This window comes from Alosa pseudoharengus, unplaced genomic scaffold, assembly GCF_046254945.1.
Source record: "Alosa pseudoharengus isolate Yale_2024_CS ecotype anadromous, Long Island Sound unplaced genomic scaffold, YU_APseudo_1.1 YU_APseudo_1.1_scf_6, whole genome shotgun sequence".
Lineage (NCBI taxonomy): Eukaryota > Metazoa > Chordata > Actinopteri > Clupeiformes > Clupeidae > Alosa > Alosa pseudoharengus.
Window position 1 is genome coordinate 23,806,005 of NW_027468848.1, and position 23,200 is coordinate 23,829,204.

The 23,200-nt window shown below is 44.4% G+C and overlaps 1 protein-coding gene across 4 annotated transcripts; it reads left to right on the forward strand.

Annotated features, from left to right (window-relative positions):
- Positions 1-51: 51 nt before the first annotated feature.
- On the forward strand, positions 52-22,710 carry kdm2ba (lysine (K)-specific demethylase 2Ba). 4 transcript variants are annotated; one of them, XM_076270605.1, is made up of 11 exons: positions 52-142; positions 279-394; positions 12,237-12,494; positions 12,849-12,992; positions 14,008-14,094; positions 14,905-15,336; positions 15,631-16,775; positions 17,139-17,302; positions 18,800-18,961; positions 20,410-20,628; positions 20,888-22,710. In XM_076270605.1, exons 3-11 carry the CDS (start codon positions 12,270-12,272, stop codon positions 21,067-21,069), a joined length of 2,760 nt encoding a protein of 919 aa, XP_076126720.1. In that variant the 5' UTR covers positions 52-142; positions 279-394; positions 12,237-12,269; the 3' UTR covers positions 21,070-22,710. The 4 variants fall into 4 exon arrangements, with proteins under 4 accessions (XP_076126720.1, XP_076126718.1, XP_076126716.1 ...); XM_076270603.1 differs by lacking the exons at positions 52-142; positions 279-394 and adding an exon at positions 2,682-3,003 and having other exon boundaries at positions 15,634-16,775; XM_076270601.1 differs by lacking the exons at positions 52-142; positions 279-394 and adding an exon at positions 2,683-3,003.
- The last annotated feature ends 490 nt before the right edge of the window (positions 22,711-23,200 follow it).

Genomic DNA, 23,200 nt, shown 5'->3' on the forward strand with positions numbered 1-23,200 from the left:
ATATATCCAGGGGCAGGAAGCGATGATTTCCCGGTGCATTGTGGTCAGTTGAGTGTAAAGAGTAGCCTAGTAGGGAGGATATAGCTCGATTAATGAAAATAAATCGTAGCCTACGTTTTCTTTAGATCTGTCGTTCGCAGAGGTGACGTTTTCTTTAGAGATATCTTTTGTAGTTTTTTGTTGTTCTTTTGGACAACACGAAGATTTGAACACAGCAACGTGTGTTTATTGACCTCACATGCGGTTCCTGTATTAATGATATTTGCATATTTTTGCAGAATCCACATGGCGTGACCCTATCAACACTGATGAATTTAGGCAGCCCCTACAAATATCCTTAAGACAGATCATTTGGAGGCGTTCCAATGCAGTAACAAGTATTCACCAACTGGAGGTAAGAGTTTTTGACTGACTGAGTAGGCCTAGGTGTAAATTGTGTTTGTCATCTAGGGTCCCCATTTCCAGTGTAGTTGAAGGCCTATTATCTAGCCTACTGTGTGGTTTTGGGATTAAGTCTTGTCTCTTTTACACCATGCATATCAGAGTCCAGATTACGCTGACATAAAGTCCACCAAGATCTCTGATCTATCTATTTAGGATCACCATAGTGTCCAGCCATGGAAGTCAGACTCTTGATCAGCAGTCAGATTTTTACACTCCAGTAGGCTATAGCTGTCATCAGTCACCATGGTGACATTTAGGCACGAAGAACAGTTAATCTAGGCTACCTAAGGTGCTAATACCACAGTTGTTCAGAGATGGAACCTCTGATATAATGTCAGAGATCAGCATTCACTCTTCTTAGCGGTAACCTCTACAGCCTACAGTAAACTATTCCTTGTTTAGTTAGCCTATGAAAGTCACATTGTGACAAAGTGCCAAGAGAAAAAGCACCTGATGTCCAAATAACCTACTCAAACAAAATTAGTGTTCCTCTTTTGTAACGGTCGCTGTGATTACAGAAGAGGAGATATGATCTAATCTGTTTCATTTACATATTGGTCCCATAAACATAAAATATCAACAAAGTTATTGCTTTCCTTCTTTGGATTTAGTTCTGTTATTGTAGAGGGGGTTAATTCATGAAAAACAAGGAACAACTAACCTGCGGTTACACCGCATAAGGTCATCAGATAGTTAATTTTCAACATTAAAAAAAGAACTGAGTTGAGTGTGTTTTTATGTGGACACTTCCTCAGTGCATGCCTGATGTCCGTCATGTTGAAACGAGTTGACCACCAGTTTAATAAATTGATGGGAGACATTACAACCTTGGCAGTGGCTGTATTGCACCATAAAACTCCTGCAACTGGAAGTAAATTATTTTATTTTTTTTTCAAATGAGCCATCAAAGTGTGTGAGAAAGAACGTCTTGGAGAAATCAGCAGTTGTATGTGAAGATGAGGAGGGACTATAGAATAGCTTTTTAAAAGTTATCAATTCATTTTGGTAGTCTATCTGCCTCAGTGTAATGTGTGTGTGTACCACAGTCTGATGGGGCTTCAAAGTGTTCTGAGGCAATTATGCATTCACTCTGATGGGAGTGAGACTGCAGATGGAGATGATGACTGTGATCAAATATGGGCCAGCAGTCAAATATTTTCTCACTATGTTAAAGAAAGACGGTGAAAGTGAGGACCAGAAACCCACAAAGAATTCAGGGGGGGTGGGGGGGGGGGGGGGTGGTATTGTTCAGTTCAGTTCAGACTCTGGCCGGCATATGTTGAACTGCACACAAAGCTTTACTTTAAACCCAGAGAACATTTGTTTCAGATTTGGGTTCGGTGAAAATGACTGTCAGTTGTGCTGCAGTAGTGGTGCATAAAAATGCATAACTTGTTTTTGTTTTTGGAGGATTAGTCTAGAATATACAGTACATTTTATTTGTGCAGCTGTTTGTCCATGTGAGTGTGTGTTTTGAGGGAGAAAGCCCGATAGGAGAGAGTGCTCCTTACTTATAAGAGGAGCAACTAGTTTCTGGAGGCAAAGAGAGCTTAATCTCTTAGCTGAGGTATTATATGAAGCCCTTCTGGGTTGGATGATTCAGCATTTTTGTGCCACCCTGTGCTCTGTCTAGGCTCTCCGCTGACAGATGGGCAGTGGGACTGACATATTGCCTTTGTTATTTTAATGGAGCTCCTTGAAGGAATCCTCCATGTGCCAAACTGCCACGGGCTCCTGCCTGTAACCTGTGGCTCCGGAAAAAACCCCCACAAAGGCAGAAGCCACAGCTGCTCACAGAGCAGGCCAGAGCAATCAAACTCCGACGTCCTACAGTCAGTTCCTGTGTCAGACAGAAAATGGAGGAAGGCAGCTACTCCCCTGTCAATCATTCTGAGATTAAATCTCAATGTAAAATCCAATTAGTGGATCTACTGCCCCACAAAATGAAAAAGAACCCCAAACAGCTATTTTTAAAAGGTAAACATTTGCTTCATCTGCCTCCTTGTTTCCACGTGCAGTAATCTTGCCTGTGCTCCCTGCCCCAGCTCCTTTGTAGAGGCTTTTTCTCCTAGCTCCCTCCCCCTCTCCCACCGACCCTTAGCTCACAATGAGCACTCTTTGTGGGCAACCCTGTAACCGAATGCCAGCTGCTTCCTCATTGGCTGAGCCCGAGCCCCCTCTGCCTTTTCCCAGCGCATATGCATGAGGTTAGCGCCTGCCTGTGTCTCTGCAGCTGCCTGTTCCAGAGCGAGAGAGAACAAGAGAAAGAGAGTGGGAGAGAAGGAGAGTAAGAGAGGAAGAGAGAGAGAGAGAGAGAGAGAAACAGAGCGGGAGGGAGGGAGAAACAACAGATGAGAGCTTGAGAGCGAGCGAGAGAGAGAGGGAGAGAAAGCGAAAGAAAGTGAGTGAGCACGAGAGAGAAGGCACTGTGAACGGGAGCAGTCGAAGGCTCCAGCCATGGCAGTGTTGTGTGTGTTGGGGAGGCGATGAGAGGAGGCAGCCATGGCTATGTCACTGAGCGCGGACGATGAGGATTACGACTCCGACAGCACAGAGCAGGTCAGCGTCCGTACACACACACACACACACACACACACACACTCACACATAGCAACCCTCTCGGGTTTCGTAGCCGCATGCCTTTATAACAGGCAACTAATGCCCATGTTGGTGTGAATGCTTGCCTGCATTCGCTTTCCCACTTCCTCTTTCCTCTTCATGGTTCTCTTCCCAGCAATGTTTTTTTCTCTCTCTCTTCATTCCTTGGTCTTCCTATCCTTTGGAGAGGAAGTCATGGAGGCATTGTGAGCATGGCTTTCTCTGCTGTGTTCAGGAAAGATATCTCAATAGAGAGGTAGAGAGGGAGAGAGAGAGAGAAAAAGAGAGAAAAGAAGGTGAATGACAGGAAGAGCAGGGCTCTTAAGAAAGAAAAGCGAGGAAGAATCTGGGCTACGGCTGTTGTTTGCTAGCTATGTGTGTCACTTATAGCAGAGAGCCAGGCAGCCAGAATGCTTTACATTGCTCGTCTCTGCCTCTGTTGCTTGAGGATGGATTTTGACCGTTCTGTGTGATTTTGTCTGCTAGTCCAGGTTTACCTTTTCTCCATTTCCAATCACTTTGGAGGTTTTAATGCAGACACACACACACTCATAGAAACACAGAAACACACACACACACACACACACACACACTCATAGAAACACAGAAACACACACACACACACACACGCACACGCACACTCATAGAAACACAGAAACACACACACACACACACACAAACACACACATATTTGAACTGGCATACACCGAAGGTCATTTAACACAGTGATTTACACTGCTTTGCTTCATGGAACTGTGTTTTGATCACCATATCTCTGCTTTCATGGTAGATGTATTCTGGCCGTGTGTGTGTGTGTGTGTGTGTGTGTGTGTGTGTGTGTGTGTGTGTGTGTGTGTGTGTGTGTGTGTGTGTGTGTGTGTGTGTGTGTGTGTGTGTGTGTGTGTGTGTGTGTGTGTGTGTGTGTGTGTGTGTGTGTGTGTGTGTGTGTGTGTGTGTGTGTCTCACTAGGGTACATGAGGATTTCTTTCATTTCCCTGGAAGAGAGGGGAAGGAGGTACAGTAAATGGGCAAACAACGTGACACAACATGTGTGTTCTCTCTCTGTTCATCTCTCCCTGTCTCTATCTCACATATGGACTTGAGTCACACGGTAACTGTATTTCTTGATCGTGATGAGGAGGAGGTTTGTGTGATTGGCTTTTCATCATCATTTCACATACATGTAGGTAATAAATGTTATTGGTATATACACCTGTATATTACCTATAGAATGCATGTGTAAGTGGTCTTCAGTAACTGTACTGGATATATCGCATATAAACAAACAGGTTATTTAAAGATCTGATGCCAGATTCTGTACAGTTGTTACTGCTGATAACAGAGCGCTAAATCACGCGGCTCTGCAAAGTCAGAAAGAAGGTTCTCGTGCCATGTTTTATTTACACAAGAATACTCATGTTGTTATGTAGAGATGAAGGCTAAGAAGAGCTAAGAGCATATTCTGGTAGGCTATTAACGCATTTGCCTGCTTTGTTCTTGGAGGTTTGGTATTTGGGCTAGATTTGTTAAATCCCAAATGTAGGCATTCTCCTTGGTTAAAGGACATTACATATGACAGACAGAAAGACCGTCTTTATGCCAGTGGCCAGCTCTTTATGTGCTTTCAGAACAACACACCTTTTCATAGTGGTTTGTTTATAAGCAGCTGCACAATCATACAAGTGTTACCCACAAGACACACACACCCACCACAACCAAGGAAACCTGCACTCACTCATCACTCTTTCCCCTTCCTTCTGTCCTCCTTTCTTGGTTTCTCTTCCTCTCTATTTTCTCTCTCTATCTCTCTCTCACACTCACACTCACACTTACAAGTAGATACATATGCTTTTGAGGCACATATGTTACAAATATATACTCACAGGAACAGATGGTATTTCTTTAACACACATATACATACACATAGCCAAAGACACACACACATACACACACACTCTCACACACAGAGATTCAAGGATTGTGTTCTTGTTGCCCCTCCTAATGTATGAATGTGTATTTTAACCCCTGTGTGCCTGCTGCTTCTGTGTGTCAGGAGAGCATATTTGTGGTGCGCTGTGTCTTTAAGACGGGTCTGTGTTTGCTCTTTGGGATGGGGGGAGGGGAGGAGAGTGGAGAGAGGGAATGAGGAACAATGAGGGCGCTTCTGAGAGTGGGGCTCCTCCGGCACAGCAAGGATAAACTCCAGGCAGGTTAAACCAGTGCTTCCAACTCTGGCCTCGCATGCTATTAGCATGTTAGCATGTGTGTCTGTGAAAACAAAACATTGTGTCTGCCTGCACTGAATGTCTGGAAGTGTTGTCTTTTATAATAAAATAAAAAACCAAAAGGTATCAATATCACAACTGTACAAATGAGAATTGAGAATTTGATTGGTTCATGACATTCATTTGTAGCAATCTACAATATCCTTGCAGAATAGGGAGTCAAACATAGTTGCCTGTTAAATCTCAGCCTCTTGAATATTGTCTGTACATTTATATTTCCACTGCTGTGACTTGAGATTGACAAAAACATGGCTGATACACAGTAGCTCTACAGTACATTGCAAAAATGAGGAGCGGGGAAAAAAACAGCACTTCAAAAACTAGAGAAAGATACACATTCACTTGATTGAGTGTTGAGTCATGCCGCACACTGGATGACTCGCTTACATCAACTCACAACCTGACCATGTGTGAATTCCTGAAGCATTAGAGTGCGGAGTTTTGGGAAATGTTGGTCAGCTGAGGGTGTGTGTGTTCCTGTAGTTTAGAACATGGGAGGCGAACTGCATTGTTCCACACTCGCTGTCAAACACACACACACACACACACACACACTTGTGTATAAGTTGACACGTGATTGGCTGCCAAGCATTAATAAAACCCATTAAGCTGTACCCCATATATTGCAACATGCATCAATGGGAAGCAACAGCTCCGTGACCCAGTGTTCACAAATGGGTTATTGTATTGGAACTCGGACTCCTCTACATGTGACTGTTCACACAGTCAACACAGCTTGGCTAAGAACATAGCAACTAAGGCCATTGTTCAAGAAACACTTTGCAGGGAGTAATGTGAGGGTGTAAAACCAGGTGCTCTTCAGTTTAGGGATCCTATTCACCTTACTTTTGTCCAGTTTTCATCTTCCGTCCATTCTGTTTACATAATCACTAGAATATTCTTTAACTTATATTTATTTCGAAATGTTGACAATTCTGCACTCAATATGGATATTTTTATATTATACATGACTGACAGAAAAAAAAAAAAAGTTTACTTTTACATCACTTAGAATGCCTCAGGCACCATCTACCATCACATTAAAAACCAATTCGCAAATCTTCGGCTGGAGATAGAAAACCGGATTTTTGAATACTGAAGTGTCATGACGATGCCCATTGTTGGCTCACAAATATCGTGGATAAGTCTGGCCCTGATAAAGCCCATAATGGCTTAAATGTGTACGCATGTTTTGATTTAATAGCCATGTGATGATAAAGTCTTTTGAAATTTACTACTCTCTCAAGTGCCTTCGATTTTTGGAGCACTACTGAAGCTAGTATAAGCACATGTGTGTTTTGGAATATGGCGATGTAATTGCATAGCATACAGGTCTGCCAGTTAAGTGGTATACCTACAAAACGTCCCAAAAGTCTTGGAGGCGAGTCACCTTCCTCTTGCATGCCAGTCCTTACACTCACACAGGTAGCATCACACTGTCCCAGTGAGTCACACCTATCCCTCTGTGGCCTGAGGGGGCTTTGATACTGATGCGTCCTTAGCTACTATCTCATTGTGCAAACACAAAGGTTTACTCTGGCATCGGATCTGCTACATATTGTTCTCGGCCACAAATATCTGACTGCGGGGCCCTGAGAGCAGTGGTGTATGGGATAGCCAGCCGGGGCAGCGTGGTAAGACCCACAGAGGAAAACCTCAGATGGTGATTCACGTGTTTATGATGTAAATTGTTTTGGTGTGTTGAGGGATAGAAGAGACGAGAGGTTAGGAGGTCTGCCTTTGTGGTTGGAGAGATATTTTGACTGTGTGGTGGGATGTTGCCAGTGTGAGCTAAGATATAGCTCAGGGCTAAATCAAATGTACAGTCACAGCAGTGGATGGTGGGCCCTGTAACATGAAGGTCAAAGGTCAACACCATTAGTGAGTTTGTTAGGAATTTGCCATTGCTGAGTTTGTTAGGGTTAGGAACGGCTTTCCCCCTAATTATTTGCCTCTGACTGCTACCCTTACTGGACAATGGAAAACTGACATTTAATTATTTTTCTGATCTCTTATAGGGCACACCTCTATGAGCTATTTAAGACTTGCTGCTCTGTTCTTTAATATGTCAGAAACAGAGGGTTCACTGTTAATGTGAGATTACATCAATTGTTCATAGTTTATAACATCAGGATAAAGTGTTAAACACAAGGTCTGTATGCTTAAAATAGAAATGGATGGTAATATACAGCGTATCATGTAGTTATGCAGTCAAACAGTGTTTGACTTTGCACAGGTGTTCAGAGTTGATCTAGCACATAAATATATCCACACAGATAATAACTACCCTGATAAAGGTTTAATATCATGCAATGCAATGTTTACCTTCCTGGTGATGAGACTTCTGTTACATCATGCAGCTTTCCAGTGGGCTATTTATTCCTGCTCCAGTGTTCTCAGAGAGCAGAGCTCTCGGGTTTCTCTATCTATCAGAGGAACTTAGAAAGATGACCTGCCTCTGGATGCTAGAGGACACATCAATTTAAACACTGTGTGAGTGAGTGCACCCCTCAAAGGAAGAGTTTACATTAATCTCTCATGGATTCAATAACTGTCTATCTTTTTGTGGATTTTTGATATTTTAACATTATTTATCTTCTGATGTGTTTGTCTACTGTTATCTGTAGTGGTGCTGATCGACTGGAAGTTTGAATTTCCCTTTGGGATTTCTGTCTAATCTAATCTAATCTAAAATTCATAAAAAACTATAATATAAAGATGAAGGTGTAGCAAGGTTACTGAGTTGTGTTGTTTAGAATATATCACAACTACTAATTTAAGCTGATACTCCAGTACTGATGAGCTCTGATGCAGACAGGGATTGAAGCATGGTTGCTTTTGACAACCAATATGATGGATGATTTCTAAATGCTGTAACAATATATAGCTTACCCTTTGAAATACATAATTCTGGAATTGTTTGTATGCTACTCTAATTACACAATATGGTCATAGCTGTTTTGACCTGTGATTAGATGCTTCATGGTGGTTCAAGACTGAATTACATTTTGTGGTGAGATTCTTCACTGATTTCGGAAAACACATCCAGAATAGCTGTGAAACAAGCACTAAATTGTACTTATAAGGCTGTTAACCCAATTTAAACAAGGTAATATTTCATTCAGCAGTTTGACTTTAAAATTGCTGCCATTACAGTGCCAGTAGGATGTTGTTGCTCTGCAGAAAGGTCCAAAAACACAGCGTCTTTTTACAGCTGTTTGGCTTGCCGTCAGCCCTGGCAGCTTTTGCTTGTTAACATTTGGATGGGATTTTTCCTCAGTTGGACTAATATCTAGAGTTTAATTCAGAGTGCATGATGTGGCACGTCCGTTAATTGGTTTTCAGTTTGATCGTAGCGTGAGGCACATCCGACATGGAAGTTACTTAAAACAGTAACAGTAATTAATGTCAGCTTTTCACTGAACTCGGCAATTAAGTTCATCTGGAGAACCCAGCGGACTCTCCGCGCATCCTTTGAGGTAAAACATAATGATCGGTCTCTCCGGCAAACACTAAACCTCCAACTGCCCTGTTGTTCCCTTTTCCGAGGCAATAGAGTGCTTCCAGCAATGACAGACTGAACCCACAACACAACATGACCTGTCAGATATTTGCAATGGCGGATATTTTAAGGCGAGCTGGAGGGTGCACCCTTGGTCATCGCCGCAGCAGTAGAAGCCAGTTGCAGTGAATGACTGCTGTGGAGGCAACACTGAAGAGTGGGGGGAAAAAAAGCAGAGATGCTCAGAGATGGCATATGGGAATGTGCGATAATAAGAAGCTGGGTGTATTTATATTCACACTCGCTCCTTCATCTCGCCAGTGCAGTTCTGGTTCCCTTGAGGATGAGGGTAGATGCTTTTAGCTGCTCCTTCTCTTTCCTACTCATTTGCAGCTAATCCTTCAGGAAAATCTGCCTCAAGAGGAGGTGTGAAAAATCTTTGTGTTGATTCTCTGATCAGTCCTGGCCTTTTCTAAATGTGCACTTATAGCACTTATAGCAACTTATAGCTGTTGTCCTTCATTTACTGATTGTTGTGTTCTGGTTTATAATACTGTGTTTTCCTGAATTATTTGCAGCAACCATATTCCCTTTTAAGTCAAACAAAGAATTGATCAATATTTATATATAATTCTAATTTACTATGTAGTCATGCACGTGCATGCACATGCATATGATTGTTGTCTGTGCACTGGGATTTCTGTTCAGAGAATTATGCACATTATAAACTGGCATTATTTCTGGACTGCTTAAAGTGGTGTCTGGAGAGGACCCACTACATGCACAGTGCTTATGTGGTGATGCAACTTCTTGGCTCCCTTGCCCAAGTGTTAGGTTACTGGTCTGGGTTAGCAAAACACCCACGGGTGACTGGAATGGCATCGCCATTTGATTAGATACATTGCTGAGCTCGTCCACTGTGGGGCTTAAACGTGTGAAGTTGTACCCATCCTTTCGGTTGCTCAGTATTATTGTGTGTGTGTGTGTGTGTGTGTGTGTGTGTGTGTGTGTGTGTATGCTGTCAAGGTGTGAACAGCAGCAAGGTAATTTTGCCAAGTATGAGAGTTCCCAGGGTATAGCTCTGCTGACTTGGGCAGTTTGCAGAAATGAGCTCTCAGCAACACACACACACACACACACACACACACACACACACACACACAAACTCCCAAAGTTGCATTATCAAAACCAGTTTGACATGGTTTTCCACCATGCTCGACATTCTTTCCCTCTGAAGCGTCTTCTCCAGGAACACTAATGTGTGCTCCAGCTAGACCTACATTATAAGGCCTCTTTGGAATTATAATCAGTCTAATCTAAATGTGTTGCAGGGCCCTTTAGGTCTAATGTAGGTCTCTGTGGTGCATTTGTTTGTCCTGCCCTTGGCAGACATGCTGGGAGTTATCTGTACTTCTGCTCCCCATGGCCTACATGTAATCTCCCCGCGGAGGCTTAAATGAATGAAAGTAATGGAGAGAGAAAGAGAGAGAAAAAAAGAGGGAGAGGGAGAAAGAGAATGTGGGAACGAGACGGAATGAGAGAGAGAGAGAGAGAGAGACAGAGAGAGACGCCTTTGTGAGTCCCAGCTCTCTGCGTATCTCTCTTAATAAAATCCTGTGATTTAGAGGAGGCCGATTTCATTTGGGCAGGAATGCCACTGTGTGCTTGGCTTTGTGTTGTTTGTCTCTTGGTTATTGTGGTTTGTCTGTTCGGGGGCAAGCACTGGAATGCTCCTCTGGCCTCGAGCTCGTAACCCCAGGGTTTGTTCTCGGGAGGTTTGATCCCATCTCTCTTCATCGAAAACATGTGACACATGACCAGCAGAGAAATGCACACTTAGTACACATCTGACCCAAAGGCAAATGTAGTTTTAAACAAATGCTAAATCGGTACATGTTTGACACCAGAGTGTTCATAACTGAGATGTTCAAGAAAGGAGCAGCTGGTTTGCACTAAACATAGTTTAGGGGGAACGGCTGTCACTGGAACATTGTAATTCTGATGGTCTGAAATCCCTGGCAAGCTAAGCGTCCATACCATGGCTCTGCACACTGGATTCTGCTGAAGCTCTTTGGGTCTCATTTTAGCCACCAGACCTGGAAGGCAACACATGGTAATGTGTGATGCCAGTGCAACGTCTGCACTTCTTCACGCTCACTTTTTATACCGTAGCTTTACAGTAGTTGACTGTAGTTTGTGCAGTAGGAAGTACAGGATGCCAATGGGCAAATGCTCTCCATTCTTCCCTGAGCTGACCTTGTGTTGCAGTGGAGGATAGAACCTACATATTTTGTGCTGACGAGGAAATATAAGACTGATCCTGGAGCTCTTTCAAAAAGACGTTTTTTTTTTCTTCTTCTTTCTGGTAATGCTGATTCTCCCTTATGTGTGGTACTGCAGTGCGGTGAGACTGGACTGAATGTTTTGTGTGTGTTTGTGTTTGTGTGTGTGTGTGTGTGTGTATGGTGTTCAAAGATGGCTGTCCTTGTGGTGCTCCAGGGCACATGACCGAGTACAGCAGCCTTCAGGACCAAGCACAAAATCATCAAGAAGCAAACCTGCTTCAAAAGGATTCATTCTGAACATCTATGAAACACACACACACACACACATACATGCACGCACATGCAAGCACACCTTCTTCATTAAATTGCCCTCACCAATTACGCCAATCTTTTCATGATTTTATTCCAACCATCTATTGCTCTGCAAAAATGATCCGTTGCTATGGAAACAGATTTCTCTGGCAGCAAGTACTGCTCGCCCGTTCTCCACCTCAGATATTTTCTTCAATTTGTCTCTCTCTTTCTCTTTTTCTCTCTCTCTCTCTCTCATCCCCCATTTGTATGCTCATCCCCTCCTCTCTCTCTTTCTGTTTCAGTCTTTCTCACTGAAGGCATGCTTGTTTTTGTAACTTGAGATTCCTTTAGCGTTTTCCATGTGTTTACAGTGCACTTAGGTCCAGACAGAGGCTCATTCGGAAGAAAGCTCTGCTCTTGTGTCTCAGTATCAATGAAGCTAGAATTGACCTCGAGGGGTCGATAGGGTTGGCAAATCTTTAATTGGGCATTTGCGTACTCTCCTTGCATTCTTGGACATGTAACAGTCCTCAGGCACTGCAGCATATCACGTTACCATCAGTCTCTCTTCAGTGCATATCCACATCTCTCCATCCTTTCCAGCTCGGCTGCATGTTATGCTGTGTGCGTTCTCTCTGCGTTCTCTCTGCGTGCTCTCTGACAGGTGATGTCTGTCAGCAGCTTTCTCCTCTTTTACTTCAAAGCTGGAGGGTTGCAGTTTGAGGTCGCAGCAGAACATCAAGTTTCTGAAAATATAAAGAGATGATGTGTTTTTAAATCCACGTCTTGTTTTTTTTCCCCTTTCTCTTCTCTTTTCTGTCTCCATAGCAGCGCCCTCCTCCTAATCGGCCTAAACCCAAGATGGCCACGGCGGCATCCGCATCGCTCTCCACGCCGGGGTCGGCGGGGGTCAAACTGCCATCCAACCGCAGCGCCTCGGGCGCCCGGCGGAGACGCACGCGCTGCAGGAAGTGCGAGGCGTGCGTGCGGACGGAGTGCGGCGAGTGCCACTTTTGCAAAGACATGAAGAAGTTCGGCGGGCCCGGGCGCATGAAGCAGTCGTGTATCATGAGGCAGTGCATCGCGGTGAGTCCCTCTGGGTCTCCTGCAAGACATGGAAGATGCAGAGCAGAGTACCAATAATGACGAGATCAGGATTACTCATGCTTAATGGGACAATACATAGCCTCTGTTTTGATATTTATACGTGTGTTTATATGTATATAAACGACGACTATGTTTATCAATCTTAAAATATACATAAAGGATGCTTCAAAGATGTGGGGTAAAAGTAAGAGTGTCTTAATTCTATGTCACTTGATGTCACTCTAATGTCACTTGATGGTCTGTGGTGTCAGGTGTCATGCTGCGCAGTGCTGTGCCCGTGTGTGCTGCCGTCCCTGGCATGTCGACTCACACGTTTGCTTGTTTGCTTTGCAGCCGGTCCTGCCGCACACAGCCGTGTGTGTGGTGTGCGGCGAGGCGGGGAAGGAGGACACGCTGGACGAGGAGGAAGAGAAGTTCAACGCCATGCTCATGGAGTGCTCCATCTGCAACGAGATCGTTCACCCCAACTGCCTGAAGGTCAGGTGGCCCAAAAAACCCTGCAGACACATATACAGCGTCAGGCAGCCATTTTGAGGGCCCGACACCTTAAACCCCCTTTCACACGGAGCCCCAGGCTGTTCCACTGCACTAAACACTAACCACAAACACTAACTATAAACCGTCATGTTGATCAGAGAGCCAACATTTTCACATGAGATTCTGTCAAAACAATCTGATATCTAAATAGATATTCTTGGATCTTTTATTCTTCATTTCAGGAGCTCTATCGATGATGAGACTCAACATCGATAGAGATCCTGAAATAAAGAATGAAAGTAATAATAGTTTCTCAGTCTTATTGAAAACGTCATTGTAAATGGTGGTTGTTGGATCACAGAAGTACAAACAGACGCACACACTAAGAGAGAGATGAATGTGTGAGGGAGCGGTAAAGATATGTTTGAATTTCCTGTTGATTTTAGATAAAACAGGGAGCAAATTTGTATATCTCCTCTTGCCATCACATTCCAGGCAGCCTTGAGCTAGCATTGATTCCATCAAAGAGATACTTGTGTCTTTACTGCGTGTCATGTGCAAACACACAAATGCAAATTGGCCCAGTTGGCTGCTGAGCGTGTGAACAGAGTTATGCATGCTGGAATCCTGGAGTGAAGACTTTATAAGATAAGAGATAAGACAGGATATTTGTCATAATTTCGCTTGAAGGTTAGTTGTGGGCTGTATATTGTATTTTGTTACATTGTGTTTGTGTGTGTGCTGCACATGATGTACAGTATGGGTTTTTGCATACTTTTTACAGCATTGTTAGAGAGAGTGAATGTGTGAGTGTGTGTGAGTGTGTGGGCGTGTATAACACAAGCACACCCAGTTCCCTTTTTAAGCAGCTTTGTGGTGAGCTCGCTTAGCTTACCAAACTCAGTCTTCTCTGACTGGTTCCTCTGTGGCTCTCCCCTGCACTTTTGTCACTCTTTTTCAATCATTCTCAATCATTCTATCTTTTTCTCTCTCTCTTTGTGTCTGTCCATCATAGGTAAAGGATGTAGCCGGAGTGGTGAATGACGAGCTACCCAACTGCTGGGAATGCCCTAAATGCAATTACGCTGGGAAAACAGGAAAAGTAAGTATCTGAGGAATATGGAGATGTGTGTGTGTGTGTGTGTGTGTGTGTGTGTGTGTGTGTGTGTGTGTGAGAGCAGACATGTGCACTCTGTATGTAGTTGTATTTGTATGCAGTTGTTGTAGCTGTGCAGTGACTTGACATAAAGTTCAATAGTGTCACATGAAGAGCAGTGAAACTTGCATTTCAGCATTGTTGGTCTGCGGTATTGGTTAATTAATACAGTTCTGTAGGTTGTGAAGACAAAACGTTTCACGTCTCTTAGTAGATGTGTTTCCTGTTTTCTTTTCTCATGATCTCAAGCTGAAAACTGAATTTAGCCCTGTTTAGTTCCTGTGTTGATCACATGACTCCCATATCTGTCTCACTCTCTTTCTCTCTCTCATACAAGCACACTCTGGTCACACACTAACATACATCACAATGTAGTTTCCAGTCTGTTGCAGTGTGTGCTCTCTGCAGTGTTATTAGAATGATTCTGGATCTGAGCTGTTTATGTCAGATGTGGGCAGCTGTAGAATTTCAGATGGATCAAAGGCAGTGTGACATCCAGGACTCATTTTGTATAGTATTCAGACAACATCACATGTTTTGCCATCCATGAGAGTAAATATAAAAATGTTTGGTCACTGATTTAGAGCTGTACTTGGATGCCTGTGCATGTGTTTGGTTGTCATGTTCTAAAAGAAATGTGTGTATGCTTTTTGCATGCATCTGCCCATTAGTTATCCTGAATGACCGCGTCTAATAAGCATAAGGTATAAAGTTGTCTCCCCCCTCTCCCCCCGTTTCCGCCTTTTGGTCGTCAAGCAAAAACGGGGACCAGGGTTCAAATACGCGTCCAACCTGCCGGGCTCGTTGCTGCGGGAGCAGAGGCTGGGCCGTGAGGCGCGAGACGACGGCGACCAGACCCCCTCGGCCTCCTCCGCCGGAGTCGGAGTCGGAATCGCCCTCGGGGCCAGCGGAGTCAGCCCTGCGGGATCTCTGGGTGGATCGGGGCCTGGGTCCGCCGCCATCTCCTCCTCCCTGGGCCTGAAGCGGAAGAGCGACCGCGACGAGCCGCCCCGACTGCGGCCGGACGAGTCCTCGGGTCCACCCACCAGTCGCCTGCCCCCGCTGCTCACGCCCAGCGGCCTGCCGCGCCCGCGGCCCGAGATCCCGGCCTTCCTCCGGAAGAAGCGGAAGCTGTTTGAAGACGACGATGAAGAGGAGCAGCAGGAGGAGGCCAACGCCAGGAGGAAGGTGAGGAGATGGAGATGTTCCCATACAGAAGTTGATGAAATTGCATGACACCTGCTGATACTCATGAAGTGCTAAGCACACACACACACACACACACACACACACACACATATACTGTATACACACACACACATACACACTGAAAGGGATGGTAATTCATACAGTTTAGTATTTTAATTAAAATTACAACTCAATCAAACAATCAATCAATCAATCAGGCAGCTGAGGATTTGATGTAGTACATTTCTAAGTGAATTGTATGTATTGACTGTATGTGTTTCCTTTCATTTATAGAAGAAATCCTGGAGAGATGATCCTCTGATCCCAAAATTCTCTCAGGTCAAGAAAGAGGAGGAGGAAGAAGAGGAGGAGGAAGAGGAGGAGGAAGAGCGGTCTGAGAGAGAACAAGACGAGGAGGAAGAAGAGGAAGACGACAAGCACACGGTGAAACGCTTGTCCAGAGCAAACGAGGGCCGGTGCAGTCGGCTGAAGCAGGAGGAGGACGACGGGGAGGAGGAAGACGAGGAGCAGGACGAGGAGGAAGAGCGCAGCAGCCGCCGGAGCGAGCGCAGCCGCAGCCCCGGGCCTCTCCGAGCCACGCCCGCCTCGCTGGAGAGCGACCAGTCGCTGGGCAGTTCCCCGCGGGCCGGACCCAGCAGCGAGGGCGGCGGCAGCGGGGACGGCGGACCGGAGAGGACGCCCCCGCCGACCCGCACGTCCCGTGTCTCCGCACACCCCCAGCCCCAACCCCAACTCCTGGCCCAGGCCCAGCCTCACCCCCCCGGTCACCAGCAGCAGCAGCAGCATCAGCAGCAGGCCCGGAGGCGGCGTCGGCTGCCCAACCGCGAGCTGAGCAGCGAGCTGAGCAAGGAGCTGAACATGGAGATCCAGCGCACTGAGGACACGCTGGCCAACGAGAACCGCCAACCCTTGCGGCACGACCCGGCCGACTCCGACCGCGACGACCACGAGGCCAGCGAGAACGAGGAGCCCAAGCGTCCTTACCGCAACGGCAACCCGCTGTCCGGCCTGAGAGACGGCCGCGGCGGAGGAGGAGGTGGGGATCTGGATCGAGTCAGTGGCGGCGGCGGAGGAGGAGGAGGTGGCGGGGGTGAGAGGCCGCACCTGCGCGCCCGCGAGATGAACGGTACGCCATGGGAGCTGCGTCACTTCTACGGCCCGCCGCAGATCACGCCGCTGGGCTTCAACCGCAGCTCGCCCGCCATCCGGCCTCTGCCACCCCGCTCGCCGCCCAAGTGCATCCAGATGGAGCGGCACGTGATCCGGCCGCCACCCATCAGCCCGCCGCCTGAGCGCTTGCCGCTCGCCGACGGACGCAGCCATGTGGCCCAGCGCGAGCTCTGGTTGGCCATCTTCAGTCACATGAGCCACCGCGACTTGTGTGTCTGCATGCGCGTGTGCAAGACATGGAACCGCTGGTGAGGAAGTGTGCTGGGCTGGGTTGTGATGATTTGTGTGTGTGTGTGTGTGTGTGTGTGTGTGTGTGTGTGTGTGTGTGTGTGTGTGTGTGTGTGTGTGTGTGTGTGTGTGTGTGTGTGTGTGTGTGACTCAAAAGTTTGACTGCATATTCCCTGTCAAATATATCTGTCGGCTTCTTAATTTTCTGTCTCAAACCTCATTTGGCCAATAGCAGATCAGATGTCTCATCATGCCTATTACATTTCAGCTTTAAAATGCTCTACTTGTAGGTGGACTAAAATGCTTGGCAATGTGTAAGTTGATATTGTGATCTTTGAGCACCTCATCTGAATGACAACTCTGTGTGTGTGTGTGTGTGTTAGGTGTTGTGATAAGAGACTGTGGACACGTATTGACCTGAACCGCTGCAAATCCATCACTCCTCTGATGCTGAGTGGAATCGTGCGCCGACAGCCCGCCAATCTGGACCTCAGCTGGACTAACATCTCCAAGAAACAACTCAGCTGGCTCATCAACAGACTACCAGGTACAGCTCATAGACCTCAATGTACTGTACATGCACTATACTTGAAACCAGGGATGGGCAAAAATACATCAAAATGTATTTTAAAATAAAATATCAAATAGGGCCTACCTTAATTTTAAGATCAAAATGAACTACAAATTATAGTAGCCACGACATATATCAAAATAAAATACTGTATTTTTGTATTTTAAAAATATAAAAAATACTCTTTAAAGGCAGCATGAAATCACTTTGCAAAGCTTCCATATATGACTATTTAATCTATTCCTTCATCAGTACACTGACGGTACACAGTACACTGTTGATTAAGTGGACAGTGTTTGAGAGCAACAGCTACAACACATACCATAAATCTGCAAACAGTCAACAGATCAACTATACTCACCTGCCTGTTACATCTCATAGCCTGAGTACTGTATCAGAGATGTATTTAAAGTCACAACTGAACTTGTCAAGTGGTACAAACTAACTAAACTATTGAGAGCCACAGAATGTGGGCTTAAAGCAATCCAATACAGTTCTATTACCTTCAAATAACAACTTCAAACTCATGGTACACTGACATACAGAGATTGAAGTCTTTGACATTGTCAATGCATGCCCAGAATGCTTGATATTGCTTTAGGTGATATATTGTGCAACTTCTTGAGCAGGGCAACCACACAACCGGTTCCATGTGTTCTGATTGTATGACCATGTTAATTTGCCCACTGAAAGTTCTCAAGAAAAATAATTTGGCCAATATCAAAGGGAACGTGCCAGAACAACAATACTCAGGAACATTGCCCAGCAACATTGCTCAGAAAGGTGCCTTGTGTGTCATCAGCTTTTGAAGACACATACACACCACAGTCAAAGTTGTTCCAAAGTTCTACCAAAAACAGGCAACCAACACGTTACTCATCTTGCACTGTATCATCTTCCTGAATCTCAATATTCTGATCACCAGAAGTCTCTGCGGCTACATTCATTGTTTTGCACTTTTATGATGTCATCACATCACCAAAAGTATTGATTTTATGAAAGATATTTGGCAGTATTTATCAACTACAAAAATACTTTTGATACAAAATACACAGCCATTTTCTTCAACCCAATAAAATACAAATTACAAAATAGTATTTTGTATTTGAAATACGTATTTTAAATACATGTATCATAAATACAACCCCATCCCTGCTAGCAGCCATACATGTTTGTGTGATGATACTTTTTTTAATACTGCTTTGTCAGACAAATACGCTCTTTTAAATATTAGCATCTATTTATATCTATAAATAATCTATAATCAGATGAAATAAACAACATGTGCAATGCCTGAGTGTGTTATGGTGAACTTGCTGCTACGCTATCTTTCTGTATCTGCACCATCTGTCTATCTCTATGCATGTTAGTAGATCTAATTGTGTGTGTGTGTGTGTGTGTGTGTGTGTGTCTGTGTCTGTGTCTGTGTGTGTGTGTGTGTGTGTGTGTGTGTGTGTGTGTGTGTGTGATTAGGTCTGAGAGTGCTGCTGCTGTCGGGCTGCTCGTGGGTGGCCGTGTCTGCTCTGTGCACCTCGTCCTGTCCGCTGCTCAGGACTCTGGACGTCCAGTGGGTGGAGGGCCTCAAGGACGCTCAGATGCGAGACCTGCTCTCCCCTCCCACCGACAACCGCCCAGGTACCTCCCCACAACCACTACACCACTGCAGACCAGACCTGCCCCAACATGGCAGTGCTGAATATGTAAAAGTCCTGAATATGTAAAGAAAAATATTAAACTATTAAACTTGTAAACTTTTAACATTTTAAATACATGCAAATGCTAGGCTAGAAGTGGATATTTATATGCATATTCTGTGTCAAACAACACCATTTTAAAACGATCAGTTACCTCCTATGCGTACAGATTATGTTACAAGTACATGAAAATATAATGAACTGCCATAACCATTATGCAATAATGCAGATGTGTTTTTGCTGCTGTGGTCTTGTAAGACCTGTTATGTAAAGTGCAGTAGACAGATAGAGGAAGGAGCGGAACACCTTGCCATTAATGTTGCCTCACCCTACAGTACACTCAACTCACATGCTGGCCAACTGGAGAGCCACAAAAACATGAAAAAATCAAGTGACCTACATACAAACTGTCTGTCTAACCTCAAGGAGCCCCTTTCAGCCGCCCAAGTAGGTGGCTGCTCAGAGGCACAAATATCTCTTCAGCAGACAGAAGACATGGAAAATGTCAAACAAGCCATGTAGATGCAGCTTTATCAGTTGAGTGCTCTGGACAGTAAAGGAAGTTGAGAATGGTAAAGCTGCACTGATTAGCAAACTGCAGAGACTGCAGGGAGAACTAGCTGAAGCAGCAATACAGCGGTGCCCCAGCTGGTCTGTCTGGTCCGTGTGTGAGTCAAGCTGCATAAGTGTAGTGGGTTTGAAAATCAGTGGAAACTGTAACCCTGCATTGAAATGGTTGATATGTGGCCAAATAGAAAGCCGCAGAGAGTTGCAAACGTTTAGTGACCTACATACAAATTGTCAAACCAACCCCAGAGACCCACAGAGGAACATAACCAACGTGCCAACACTGATCTTCTACTGACTCAGACTGAAACTCACTTCCAAATGTGGCAGAAAATACTTTGGCACGAAACTGCCCTCTGGTGGATACACTGTGCATAGCACTGGACCCGCATCTCCTTCCATATATGACGTTTGACCACTGGTATCCGAAGCTCAGTAAGCTTTCTTTTGGGATGAGAGGGACAAATCCCCATACTGGAGTTGTCTATTGTTGCAAACTTCAAGAATGGTGAAAACAGTCATCAACATTTGCAATCACAATTTTGTTACTTAAATAAACATTAAAGGATTTCTTTTTTTACCTTGTGACTAAGTCACTGGTGACACTCTTCTCAATTCAGTGTGAATGGTCGTATCTTTTAGAATCCTTTCAGTTTGGGGCAACATGACCTAAATGGTAGTTTCTGTCCGTATAATAAAAAAAAACGTCAGAATCGGAGGGTTCATTCTGTGTATTAGAATTTGTTGACTTTTTTTGTTGAGTTCCTTCGTCAGGCGTTTGACTGGTGTTGTGACACACTGTGCTACATCGTGTGCCTGCAGGTCAGATGGACACACGCAGTAAGCTGAGGAACATAGTGGACCTGCGTCTGGCAGGCCTGGACATCACAGACAGCTCCCTGCGGCTCATCATCAAGAGCATGCCCCTGCTGTCCCGTCTGGACCTCAGCTACTGCAACCACGTCAACGACCAGTCCATCAACCTGCTCACCGCCGCTGGTACCACCACCAGAGACTCCCTCGCAGAGGTCAACCTGTCAGGTAAACACACTCACTCTCTCTCACACACATACTGTACATACCCATACATACACATATACATAAACACATGCGCACACACACACACACACACACACACACACACGCACACGCACACACACATCCATTTATTGATAAGTTAGGTCTTATAAAAATGGACTATTAATGTTCAAATCCTTTATGTCATGAATGTAAACGTTTTTGTTTTCTCTCCCTCTTCTACACTCCACCGTTGTCTCTACCTGGCATGGTCCTCTGACAGTGTGCAACCGAGTGACCGACCAATCGCTGTCCTACTTCAAGCGCTGTGGCAGCATCTGCCGGATCGACCTGCGGTTCTGCAAGCAAGTGACGAGACAGGCGTGCGAGCGCTTCATCGCCGAGATGTCCGTCAGTGTGCCGTTTGGCCTGCGCGAGGACAAGCTTCTTCAGAAGCTCAGCTAGTCCGTCACGTCCGGGGACATCATAGTAAACCTTCAAACATATGACAAACAAACCATAGGCCACCAAAACTCCTCCTCCACTTTGCACTAGAATTCATAAAGAAAAAAAGAAACACTTGCATATTTTGGGGGAATTCAGATTGTTTTGTTGTGTTTGGATTTGTTTTGTTTGTGGTCATTTGCTTGGAAGGGCAGGCCTCTCAGTGTGGATGGACAAGATAAGAGAAGCTATCGGATTGGGGAAAGTTAATATCCCACTAAGATAATGACTGATGCGGACAGTCACTGATACCCTTAACATGGCATTCACGCACACACTCACACACACACCTGTAAGTCCACGGGACCTGTAGCTGAGGAAAGCACAAGATCCCTCGGCAGGTGCCATCATGGAGGCAGGGTACCCCACCCCAGGCAGCAGTGGCTCTGTGCAGACAAACCCAGCATGACAGCGTTTGTCCTTCATGCCGATAAGGCAACTCGCCACCCTTTTTTGTACAAAAAGGAAAAAAAGAAAAACATGTTGTAAGATTTCAGGTTGTGTGAAATCATTTTTTTGTTGTTGTTGGGTTATTTTTGCTATGTTCAAAAGTTGCATTTTTATAAATATATATATATATATATGAATATATACAGTATATAATGATAATAACGTAAACTCATTATTTTCTGTTGCCTCAGTATGTTGTTTTTGTTCTTCTCTGTATGTATACAGTATTGAATGCACTCCAGGATGGCCGTCTAAGGTCCTAACATTTCTCTTATGAGACCACTCCTCTTTTTTCTCTCCTCGTCTGTTGCTTTCAAGGTTGTTCTAGTATATTCTGAGTGTCGTGCTCTAGCGTGTTCCAGTGTTGAGGTCTTATTTCAAAACAGTGCCATACATCACATTACCCATCATGCTTAGCCTTCACACCCAATTTGTGTGTGTGTGTGTGTGTGTGTGTGTGTGTGTGTGTGTGTGTCTGCGCGCATACCCACACACTGCGGCCATGGCCCCTCAAGAGGCACTACATACATTCAAACAGTGTTTCATCATAGGAAAATAGAAGTGTCTGGTATTCCTTAATTATGTAGCCATTTGGACGTGCTAAAAGGGGAACAGAGATTAATTGCGGAGTAAGGATGGGCTGTTTGACTGTACCTGTCCTGTCGTCATGTTGTTGGGGGTTTTGGGGGTTGCACTTATGTCAATACCCAATTAATATGTATGTCCTTGGCACTCAGTCAGACACAAATCCTATTCTTTTTTCCACCGTCTAGTTCAGGTTGTTGTCATGTAGCCCTGGGCTAACTAAGATGAATGCAGAGTTGGGTCACTTCAGATAGCAACATTATACAGCAGAGATTTAGATAATACTAAGCTATTATTTTAATGATTAAGAATTAAGTAACAATGATTATTGTTGTGATCATAATAATTATTATTATAATTTACTATAATAATGCTCTACATTTTTCTCAGGATATTCAGACCAGGGGAGCTACTTTGTGCCATCGATTCATTTTGTGTTTAAAAACCACTTTAAATTAAAGTTATACACACTTCCACACGCCACCATGTACATTTGGCTATTTATATTTGTAAATTCTTTAAAAAAGAAACTGATATGAATGTGATTAAATGTATATTTCTCTGATATTTTGTGTGTTTCTATTCGTATCATGCAGCTTTTCTACCTCTGCGAGCAGATGTTTAACAAAAACAAACAAAACGACTGAAATGAGAAATTTGAATACAATGACGAAAATAACCAAGACAAACTTTGCCAATATAATAGCGTGTTTTTGAGATATTAATGACTAAAATGATCACAGTTGTTGTAAGACAAGGTAATGTATTTATTTTTCATAAAGTTATTTGGATATAATTACTAAAATAAAAAAAATCAATTAAACATTCCAAAATACATAGACCATACACCATACCTTGCACACTATCTCCACAACACACACACACACACACAACCACAACTCCCAAAGGGTAACTGCAATTGGAACAGTTTGCATGTGACATCGTTGAAATAGCAGCGGAGCCAGGAATGTGGTTTGAAGTGCACACAGTTCAAAAGGTTTCATCCAAAGGTTTTCACCCCATTGCAGATCTTAGAGCAGAAGCCAGAGCATTGAAT